Source organism: Aedes albopictus, chromosome 2 (assembly GCF_035046485.1).
Source record: "Aedes albopictus strain Foshan chromosome 2, AalbF5, whole genome shotgun sequence".
Lineage (NCBI taxonomy): Eukaryota > Metazoa > Arthropoda > Insecta > Diptera > Culicidae > Aedes > Aedes albopictus.
Genome location: NC_085137.1, coordinates 456,590,469 through 456,602,629, shown reverse-complemented (window position 1 = coordinate 456,602,629; position 12,161 = coordinate 456,590,469). Strand labels below are relative to the sequence as shown.

The window sequence follows — 12,161 nt, the reverse complement described above, 5'->3', positions numbered from 1 at the left end:
AGTGCAAGCCAGCGATTTGTCCATACAAGAAAAATGATTTTACTTTTAATGTGGTGGCGCCATCTCTGAGAAAAACAACCTTTGATTTCTTACTATTGATTACATCACCATACAAATTTCAAGTTGTTTACTTCTTTTTTTCTGACTGGCATTTTCCACCCGTGTTGCGCATGATGTTTCGAGTGGACAGGTGCCAGGCGGCGCCGCTGTATATGTGAAAAACACATGGAACACGAGCGCCGTCTATGATTCCGTAGCGCAAACTTTTCTGCTTGTTTACACTGTTATCACGTTTACCGCATTTATCACGAAAGCGCCACTACCGGCACTTTAGCATAAGCGCAGCTGCTTACTTCCTATTCTTTTATGTAATATCGAATGAAATGAAATGGAAATTTAAACGTTTTAATATTTACGTCAAGTGTAGTTTTCAGAATTTCTTTCTGTGTACGTAAACGGGTCTCACCAAGAATCAGAGGTCCCGATGGGGAATCAATAGGTATAAATTCAGAGCTGAAAAGTGCTTTTGCTGGTATAGTACAGAGAAGTTCTGATTAGTTGCTTCAGTACCAAAACTTCCATCATGCCATGCCACATGACAGTATTTACCCTTCCGTAACTCGCGCGGTTGGCCACCACCGCCAGCACCACGCTAATGCTGAATACAAAAAGCGAAATTTTTTCAACGTGTTGTACTAAATACAACAGCAACAGCGCGATCACTGGAGGGTTAAAACGGCGTTATGCCAAAAACGAATAGAACCTTTACGAAGTACACAACTGGGTTCTCCTAGATATTTTGAAACGTGCAGGTTAAAAAGTCATCATCATTCCTTAAAAATTTAAGATCATCCCGGATATATCCGAGTCCAAAAATTCTTACTCTTCATCGTCGACTCCTCCGAGTCGGAGTTGATCACCATCGTGCCGAGATTCGACTGCAGTTCCACCATCGTTGCACTGTCCGGAACGAGCGTCCCGCAGTCCGTATGCGCTATCATCGTACCGTCGCCATCGTCCCGACCGGGAACTAGCGTTCCGCAGTCCTCCGGAAACTCCTTCATCGTCCGCGAGTTGACATCGTCCTCGTCGGAGTCCCCTCCGTCGTGCACGTGATTGTTGTTATTGTTGTTCTGCAGCTGCTTGTTGGCCTGACTGATGGCCGCCGCCTGTCGGTAGCTTTGATTTTCCCTGATTTCCTTCGCCTCCGCAATCATCTGACTAAGAATGCTGCACGGTTTTGCGTTCCCTAAAAAGAAGAAACTTATGATGAAATCGTGAAAAATTGATAACTTCGCAGTCCTTACCGATGAACTCATGCGTCAACAAATCCGTGGCCGTTGCCCGTTCCTCCGGATTCTTTACTAGGCACAAACTGACAAAGTCGATAAACTCCGGACTCCAGATGTCGGGATCCCGGAACGATGGCGGAGGTTTGGTCGGTATCATGAAGATGGCCCGCATCGGATGGATATCTCCGTACGGGGGTTTACCTTCGGCCATCTCCAGGGCCGTGATGCCCAACGACCAGATGTCCGCCACGCAGTCGTATCCGATCTCCTCTATCACCTCCGGAGCCATCCAGAAGGGCGTCCCGATCACAGTGTTGCGTTTGGCCATCGTATCCGTCAGTTGGCCGGCCACCCCAAAGTCGGCCAGCTTGGCGTGACCCTCCGAGTTCAGCAGAATGTTTCCCGCCTTGATGTCCCGATGGATCTTCCGCCGCAGGTGCAGGTACTCCAAGCCCTTCAGCGTGTCGATCAGGATCGTGGCGATCTCGTCCTCGGACAGTGTCTTCTTACGCAACCGCATGATATCGGAAACGCTGCCCGCCCCGCAATACTCCATCACGATCCAGAGATCTGTGTTCTTAAAGTAGCTTCCGTAGTACTTGACCACGTACGGCGAGTCGCACTGCTGCATGATGGAGATCTCCTTGATGATCTCCTGCAGGTCGGTGTCCACCGGGACCTGTTTGATGGCGAGAACCTGCTCGCTTTCCTTGTGGAGCGCTTTGTACACCGACCCATAGCTTCCCTCACCGAGTTTACAGATGATATCGAAGACCTCCTCCGGCTGGCGGGTTAAACTTTCCTCGGAAAGTTTTTTCAGTTCGCTGTAATCGAGAGTGTAGTAGGTGGATATTTGTAGTTGGGGTTGTGAAGCCGGAGAGCCGGACCATGCTTGGAACACGCGGCGTACGAGCGAGGATGATAAACGATTGTTATGGATTAAAGAATGACGTTGTTCTGCGCTACGTATTGAGGCCTACGAATATTTTAGACCTTCCAAATGTTTCGAGAGCTGAAGCCTTAAAATCTACGCGATTGAATAAGCCGAGGCTTTTAAACATGGTATATACCTTTACAAGTTAATCAAGCAATGAGTACTACAGATATTTCTGATGACCTAAGCACTCCTTGAAGTGAAAGTTTCCCGATCGGCACGTTCTTGATCATCCAATTCAAATTTCTAAATGGAGTACATACTCATACAGACTCATAGAACAAAAATATATAAATCTTCAGGATCTCCCAAGAACTTCTTGAAGTAAAAGCCTTCTGATCTACAAGCGAATTATTATTACCTTTTTTTTTTTTTTTACAACGTTGTAACGTCACGCTACTATTTCCTATTTTAAGCAGGCTTTTCCAATGAAAACTAAATGTTCAACAGATCATATTTACTGGAAATTTTACAAGAAATCCGAATATGCAAAAATGTTTGAGGTGTACGGTACGCATTTATGAGTTATAGTAAAAAATCTGGCCAAAAAGTGGTCAAAACGTTGTAACGTCACGGTAGAATGTGTCCTATACATATATCCGTAGAGACTAATAAAACAGAAAACGTATGAAGCATTGAACTCTATCGGTCCTCAAGATCTCTCAAAAACTCATTAAAGTAAGGTCCTTCAGATCTACAAGCATAATTGATCATCAAATCATCAAATTCTAAAATGCGGCATATACCTGAATCGCACAAAACAAAATTATGTTGAACAAGGTAACGAAATTAATATAGAGCACTAAGTACTCTCGGTCTTCAATATCTGCGAAGAACTCATGAGGAAAAGAATAGAAGAAGATCAACTTGCCTTATTGATTACACTAGTTACAGCATTTATGAACTCGGTAAGCTAATGATCATTTTAAGTGTAGAATCATGCCCTGAGTTCGAAAACGTGAAGGAAAAAAATTACAGTTGAGTTGCCGGGGCCCGTAGCGTAGTGGCTACACGTTCCCTTCATAAGTGGATGGTCATGGGTTCGATTCCAGCCCCGGCACCTGACTCTTTTCAGAGCATATGCTCCAACGGACCCGGAAACTTGGATATCGGCTAACGGCAACTCATAATGGACCCCCAATCGGACTGGAAATGGAACAAGAGCCACACATCAACATCCTCGTGCTCATCATTCTACCTTTGATAGGGTAGAAAAGTGACAGCAGCGCAAAGGCAACCAGTTCGATATAGTTGAATAAGAATAGAATACATTTAGGCGCTGTACAAAGAGTAAGTGCCAATTGGAATCGCTCACGCAGTGCCCTAGTGGACAAAAAATCTGTAAATTAGGTTAAGCGATTGAAGAATAAAAAAAATGTACGTCGAGAAAGAATTGTTTGATTAATTTTTTCTTACTGAAAAAAAATACATTTCTTCATTATTTTTTGTAAATTTCGCTCAAATTTAAATTGATTGGCCAATATAATCACCAATATCTCGAATTACACTAATTTGATGCAAACACTATGTTCAGATGATCGAAACATATTATATTCAGCTCTCTATTTATGCAAAAAGATTGAAAATTTGTTGACCGCATTTATATTTATATTTCAGTATATTTGGCAAGATAATTATATTGTAGTAAATTCCATTTTTTTTTAAACTGTATAGCTCGATTTTCAGGAAAAACTCAAAAACTGTTCTACTTAAAACTTTTAAAAGCGCGATCTGGATATCAGCACATAATTATGCATCAAAAATTTTGGTCGTTGACAGAAGTTCACGACTTTCGTTTTATTTTGAAAATTAGTGTTATCAATCACGGCACGGTAAAGGCTGGGTATTAGGGTGGCCCACACTTATATGAAAAACAAAAATTTTGAAAAATGCCAAGTCTTACCTCCTCAATCGGTTGTTTTGGACTCCCAGAAGCTACATATGCTCAAAATTTGAGCAAAATCGATTAAGCCTAAGGGGGCGCTCAAAGTGCTTGAAGTTTGTGTGGGAAAACGTGGCCAAATGTATGCAGAAATCTTAAGTATTCGATTTTTTTCTGCTAGGTGGCGCTGTAAGCGTTTAATGGTCAAACCCTTTGGTATAATTGTAGGTGACTATATACTAGCGTTTTTGCTCCACACCGCTTATTCGATTCGTAACCAGATTCTATGCCTTCTCCCAAAATTTGAGCTCATTTGGTTGAAAATTGAGACTGCACAAGCCCTTCAAAGTTTGTATGGGAATTACTATGGGAAAACGATGTTTTTCATTCAATCGACCGTAGTATTTCCCCAAGTACCCTAGAGCGATAGTTGACCCTTTGTACTTCTAGGTTACTCTATCAGCTATAACTTTGCCGAAGACCGCATTCAAATCGCATGCCTCATTAATTAGTTACCGATTTTTATCCAGAATCGAAATCTTTACTCATGATGGTGAAACCAGTGTTGAAAAATTCATTTCGTCATATCTAAACTCAACCACCTACATCTCATTTTAGAAGCTGAACCTGAGAATATGCTGTATGAAAAACTTGTGCGGCTAGACCAGTTCTACAAGAAAGTCACGGAAAAACCGCTCTTTTTCGAATATTTAAGGTAAATGTCACGGACTACCTTCGAAAAAATGCAAATGATATTCATGGTGAACATCATTTGGTATTTTTCGAAGGTAGTCCGTGACATTAACCTTAAATATTCGAAAAAGAGTGGCTTTTCCGTGACTTTCTTGTAGAACTGGTCTAGCCGCACAAGTTTTTCATATACCATATTCTCAGGTTCAGCTTCTAAAATGAGCTGTATGCGGTTGAATATAGATATTACGAAATGAAATTTTCAACACTGGGTGAAACTAATCGGTGGGCATCACTGCATTTTGCAGTGAAACATAGTAGCCATGATTTCTGTGTGCTATCTTTGGCGCCATATGCAGCAATGTTGCCTGCTGGGACGCTGGAGGATCATTGCCAAAGTTTGTCCAGTTGGATACAAATCTATAACTAATTAATGAGGTGTCCGATTTGAATGCGGTCTTCGGCAAAGTTGTAGCTGATAGAGTAATCTAGGAGTACCAAGGGTCAACTAATCCTCTAGGGCACTTGAGGAAATGCTATGGTCGATTGAATGAAAAACATCGTTTTCCCATAGTAATTCCTATACAAACTTTGAAGAGCTTGTGCAGTCTCAATTTTCAACCAAATGAGCTAAAATTTTGGGAGAAGGCATAGAATCTGGTTACGAATCGAATAAGCGGTGTGGAGAAAAAACGATTTTTTGAACCACGCTACTATATACCAAACAACTTTGTCGAAGACCGCAAAGTGATCCGACGGCTATTAAAAAAGTTATACCCTAGCCAAAGTCGGGCGGAGTATTGAGATTTCATTATTGATATTATTCCTTTACATGTACTGGAAAAACAACCATAATGTCTCGCCTCACTTTACCTAGGGTATAACTTTTTTAACAGGCGTCGGGTCACTTTGCGGTCTTCGACAAAGTTGTTTGGCATATAGTTACCTACAATAATACCAAAAGGTTTTATAATTAATTGCTTACAGCGCCATCTAGCGTCAAAAATCAAAAACTTAAGATTTCTGCATACATTTGGCCACGTTTTCCCATACAAACTGCACAAATTTTGAACATAGCTTCTGGGAGTCCAAAACAACCGAATGAGGAGGTAAGACTTGAAATTTTTCTAAATTTTTGTTTTTCAAATAAGTGTGGGCCACCCTACTGGGTATGCTGCGCAATACAGATCCCATTGTGATCCACTAGCCTCTGCCCAACAGCTCCTATCCCTACCTCCTCGTGGTACCGGCCGGAAACTACGAGCAACCTTAGGGAAGATCGCGTAACCAACCCCCAGGGAAGGGAGGCTTGCTTCTGCAAACCTGAGCGTCTGTTCTCCAGGAGGAGCGGCTCACAACTGGACTCTAAGCTCAACTGTGCACTATGGTCCTCCGGAAAGTAGGGAGTTGGTGTCAGGCCCTACGAGCCAGCCGTAAAAACCCATTGTAACGGAAAATCAGCAACAGAATAATACGAACCGAGACCACCGCCAACGACCCCAGCGAACAAAAAGGACTTGCGATTGGAAACTCGGTACGTGGAACTGCCGATCTCTCAACTTCATTGGGAGCACCCGCAATACGCATACTCGCCGATCTACTGAAGGACCGCGGGTTCGGCATCGTAGCGCTGCAGGAGGTGCGTTGGACAGGATCCATGGTGCGAACGTTTAGAGGTAATCATACCATCTACCAGAGCTACGGCAACACGCGCGAGCTGGGAACAGCTTTCATCGTGATGGGTGATATGCAGAGGCACGTGATCGGTTGGTGGCCGATCGACGAAAGAATGTACGGGTTGAGGATCAAGGGCCGATTCTTCAACTTCAGCATAATAAACGTGCACAGCCCCAACTCCGGAAGCACTGAAGATGACAAGGACGCATTTTACGCGCAGTTCGAACGCGAGTACGATCGCTGCCCAAGCTACGACGTCAAGAGCATCATAGGAGATTTAAACGCTCAGGTAGGCCAGGAGGAGGAATTCAGACCGACGATTGGAAAGTTCAGCGCCCACCAGCAGACGAACGAAAACGGCCTACGGCTCATTGATTTCGCCGCCTCCAAAAACATGGCCATACGTAGCACCTTTTTCCAACACAGCCTCCCTTATCGTTACACCTGGAGATCACCACAGCAGACGAAATCTCAAATCGACCATGTTCTGATTGACGGACGGTACTTCTCCGACATTATGGACATCAGGACCTATCGAGGCGCCAACATCGACTCCGACCACTATCTGGTGATGGTAAAACTGCGCCCAAAACTTTCCGTCATCAACAATGTACGGTACCGACGATCGCCACGGTACAACCTAGAGCGACTAAAACAACCGGATGCCGCCTCAGCATACGCGCAGAATCTCGAGACCGCGTTGCCAGACGAGGGCGAGCTTGATGAGGCCCCTTTAGAAGACTGCTGGAGTACAGTGAAAGCAGCCATCAACGACACAGCCGAGAGCACCATCGGGTACGTGGAACGGAATCGACGGAACGAATGGTTCGACGAAGAGTGCAGAACGATTTTGGAGGAGAAGAACGCAGCGCGGGCGGTAATGCTGCAGCAAGGGACCCGACAGAACGTGGAACGTTACAAACAGAAGCGGAAACAGCAGACCCGCCTCTTTCGGGAGAAAAAGCGCCGCCTGGAAGAAGCGAAGTGTGAAGAAATGGAACTGCTGTGCCGTTCCCAAGAAACACGGAAGTTCTATCAGAAGCTCAACGCATCCCGCAACGGCCGAGCCGAAATATGCAGGGATAAAGACAGAGGCCTCTTGACGGACGGACGTGAGGTGATCGAAAGGTGGAAGCAGCACCCCATCAGCACCTGAATGACGTGGAGAACGTAGGCACGGGAGACCACGGCAACGGAGGAAACGACAATGCCAGTGCAGCGGAGGACGGAAATGAACCAACTCCCACGCTGAGGGAAGTTAAGGATGCCATTCACCAGCAGGATGGTATCGCAGATCTGGGAAACCAACCAGCTACCGGAGGAGTGGAAGGAAGGGGTAATCTGCCCCATTCACAAGAAAGGCGACCATTTGGAATGTGAGAACTTCAGAGCGATCACTATTTTGAATGCTGCCTACAAAGTGCTATCCCAGATTATCTTCCGTCGTCTGTCACCTAAAACGAATGAGTTCGTGGGAAGTTATCAGGCTGGCTTCATCGACGGCCGGTCGACAACGGACCAGATCTTTACCGTACGGCAAATCCCGTAAGAAATGCCGTGAATACCAGATCCCAACGCATCACCTGTTCATCGACTTCAAAGTGGCATACGACAGTATCGACCGCACAGAGCTATGGAAAATCATGGACGAAAACGGCTTTCCTGGGAAGCTGACTAGACTGATTGAAGCAACGATGGACGGTGTGCAAAACTGCGGAAGAGTTTCGGGTGAACTATCCAGCTCATTCGAATCTCGCCGGGGACTACGACAAGGTGACGGACTCTCATGCCTACTCTTCATCTTCGCTCTGGAAGGGGTAATGCGACGAGCCGGGCTCAACAGCCGGGGTACAATTTTCACAAAATCCGGTCAATTTGTGTGCTTTACGGACGACATGTACATTATGACGGGCTTGGTGGTCTAGTGGCTACCGCTTCTGATTGGTATGCAGAAGGTCATGGGTTCAATCCCTGGCACGTCCTTTTCATCCTACTTTGTATCTTTCTATCCACTTTCTCTCACTCTCTCTTCTCTCATGTATGTATATTCATATGTTCATAGCCATCGCTAGAACCAGAAACGAATTGAAAAAAGTCGTTTCCCTCCCTTCCAACTTCAACTCACAGCACAGTGTATATATAACGCCTATAAGTTATGCAACCAAAGCGTGCTGTGCCGCTTGACCTTATTCACCTTATTCACCACACAATCTATCACACTATAAATAACCCTATCCATGGATCGCATCACCGACCCAACGGTGACTCCCAGATCTCCCATCCTTTCCGTCTAACAAATACCCCAGTCCGTGCGGGTTGTGGGACGCAGAGTGCTCTCGGTCTCTAGTAGCAACAACCAGTACACTCTAACATTCCTTTCCCTTCCCAGCTGACTATAAGGACTTGGCCGGCGCCGTTATTGATCAAATATGCATGAGCTGCTAAAATTGCACTTTGAGAATAAGTGGAATGTCCCAGCCCCTTATTCAGTTGGATCTCAGTGCAACTGGTACCAGTTCAGATCAATCACGGAGGAGCAACCATTGACATGTATAGTCAGAATTGATCGTTTTTGATCGTTTACGGACGACATGTACATTATCGGGTCTCCAGTTAGCCTAGTGGTAAGGCTTTGGATCGCCAATCCGGAGACGGCGGGTTCGATTCCCGTTCCGGTCGACCTAACCGATTGTTTTTAAAGAAACCCGAAGACCGATATAGCGCCAAAAAGTCCCATTAATTATCAAGACGGTCGGAAATCAACCAGTACTTAGGATTACCTCGAATACCTCGATTTAGTGGACCCTCGATTTTATGTACATTCAACCTCGTTTTTATGTACATTTTTTAAATCGTATTTTTTTTAATATTCAATCAGTTTAAAACATGCAGTTTGTATTATGATGACTTATAATGCACCCTTTTGACACGCGGAGCACCCATAATAAAATAATAAAACATTTTTGGCGGATGCATGCAAACTGCCCATGCCCATTCTCCAGACGTTTCCTCAAAGCTTTCTAACAAACTTCTTCCAAGATGTCGTGTGACCTTCTCACCGAGATTTGTAATATATTCCAGAATTTTGGGTAGATGCCTTATACTATCTTGGCATGTACTGAGCTGATTGAAGTCCAAAATTCGATGCAAATTCCATAAAAAGGCCATAGTAATGCTTCGGCAGATTACTGACAAGATGTGTGATAAATTAATTCCAGTGCTGTCATGATAAAATCAGAGCTAGGTAGTCAAGGTTCCCAGATTTCAGCGCCCCTTCACTGGTAATTCCCATGGATGAATTCCTGGAGGAATTTCTCAAGGAATCGCTTGAGCAATTCCTGCAGGAACTGCTGGAACAACTTCTGAAAGAATCCGTGGAAGAATTTTTGAAAAAATCCTTGCTAAAATTTCTGAAGTAAATCTAGGAATATTGAAAAAGTCTCTAAAGATTTTTCCGAAAGCATCACTAAAGAAATTTTAGAAGGAATTTTGAAAAAAATCTGAAGAAAATTCTGAATGAATTCTTAAAGGAATTTTTGAAAAAAATAGGAATATTTTAAGAATACATAGATGTGGAGAAATCTTGAGAATTTCGTTAATAATTTCTTGTAGAATTTATAAAGTAATTTTTAGAGATTTTTTTTATAAAAAGGTACAGAGAAAATTTCAAAGGACTTCTGAATTTCTGATTCTTAATGTATCCGTGAATTATTATCTAAAAAAAAACCAATAGGTATTTTTTGAGAAAGTTCATGGAAGGTTTTCTAGAGGAATGCTTAGAATTTTTTTTTGGAAGAATCTCTATGAAAAAAAATCTGAAGAAATCCGTAGATGAATTTCCAAAACAATCTATGCAAGATTTTTATTTTAAAAGAATCCTTGAAGTATTTTCTAAGGGACAACATTTTTGAAAGCTATCCGTGCAAAATTTATCTAAATATTTCTTGGAGAAATTTCTGGAGGACATTCTGAAGTCTAAAGGAATCCCTAGAAGATTTTGTGAAAGAATTCTGACTGAATTTCTTAATGATTTCCTGAATGATTTTTTCAAGTAAATCTACGAGGAGTTTCCAAAGGATTCCCTGAAAGAATTTCTTCAAGAATCTCCTTGGGAGATTTTTTTCAGGAACTAGTGGAAGATTTTTCAAATGCATCCTAGGATGGATTTCAGCAAGGCTCCATGAAAGAATTATGGAAAAGTCTTTGGAAGTTTTTTCACAGTAATCATTGGCGAAATCTCTGGAGGAAAATCGGGAGATATTTCTGAAGAAATTTCCAGTCGAATTTATAATAAAAGTCATGGGAGATCTTCTGAAAGAATCCCTTGAAAAATTTGTGAAGGAATCCCTAGGACGGTTTCTATGGGGATCCTTGCCGAAAATTACCAAATGGATCTTACAATTTTTTTTAAAGAGTCCCTGGAGGAATTTGTAAAGATATTCCAGGATTTTTTTTCCATAAATTCAAAGAACAAAAATCCCTTGAGCAATTTCCAAAGCAAACCCTGGAGAAAGTTTTGGAATAAATCCATGGAAGATCATTTGAGAGAATGTTTAAAGGAACTTCCGATGGATTTTTTCTAGAAAAAAATCTAGACAAGTTCCAAAACAATAGGGTAAATCTCTAAAGGATTTTCTAAAGAAATCCCTGGAGGTACTCATACATAACTTTCTTACAACAACTCCTTGTGAAACTTCTGGAGGAATCCCTAGTAAAATTTCTGGAGTAATTGGAAGGTGCTATGGGAATTTCTTGTTGAATTTCCAAAGTAACCCCAGTACAAATTTTTGAAGTAACTTTTGACACACTTCCTGAAAAACTCTGGAGGCATCGCTGAAAGTTTTATTAAGGGAGTCTCTGGATAAATTCTGAATACATGTCCAAAGCAATTTCTGAAGGAGTTTTTGAAAGAAATTCTGGTGAAATTCCTGCTCAAATTTATGAATAATTTTTTGAAAAAAAAATGAGGATGCTCTGTAATAATTCTTTGTGAAATTTATAGAGCAGGGGGAGTTTCTAAACTAATCCTTGAATAAAATCTTCCGAATGAATCCATGGAAGATTTTTTAAAAGAATCCGTGAGGGAATTTTTAACCGAAAACTGGGACAAATTTTTGGTTGATTTTCTAAAGGAATCTCCAATTAGAATATCCAAACGAATGTCTAGAAAAAATTCTGAATAAATATCCAGAGGAATTTCTGAAGTGGGATTGTAACATAAGGCTGAATTTCAAAAGGCTGAATGCACAAAAGGCTGAATTCGAAAGGCTGAAATCAAGAAAGTGTAACATAAGGCTGAAATTACAAAAGGCTGAAAATTAAAAAGGCTGAAAATTCGAAAATGCATATATAAGTTATGACACGTCTTCTTTTTCCTGGAGTAACGCCCGAACTGAGATCGAGCCTGCTTCTCAGCTTTTGGCATATCGTGCAACAGACACGAAGATACTCAATGCCAAAGGGAGTCAAGAAAATTTTCATAATGAAAAGTATTTGGTCCGAACGCGAATCGTATGCGTAGCCCTCAGCATGGGCCGTAGTTTCCAAACTGAGCCTATAGTAAAAATGCTTAAGGTGCATATCAACGAACACAAAAAGGAACTGATAATATTTATATCGTTGATTTATCCTTTTTTAAACATGAGCTATTCTTTTGAGTAATGTTGTTTTGGAGATGGTTGTCATC

The 12,161-nt window shown here is 42.3% G+C and overlaps 1 protein-coding gene across 6 annotated transcripts in view; it reads right to left on the bottom strand.

Annotated features, from left to right (window-relative positions):
* LOC109418980 (serine/threonine-protein kinase 3) overlaps window positions 1-12,161 on the bottom strand; it is a 111,946-nt gene that overhangs the window by 49,571 nt on the left and 50,214 nt on the right. For all 6 annotated transcript variants that reach the window (XM_029877701.2, XM_029877707.2, XM_029877703.2 and 3 more), the window contains exons 3-4: window positions 1,308-2,116; window positions 884-1,249 (exon numbers count right to left, since the gene is read on the bottom strand). In XM_029877701.2, coding sequence (XP_029733561.1) covers window positions 884-1,249; window positions 1,308-2,116 — 1,175 coding nt within the window. The remainder of the gene's footprint in view (window positions 1-883; window positions 1,250-1,307; window positions 2,117-12,161) is intronic.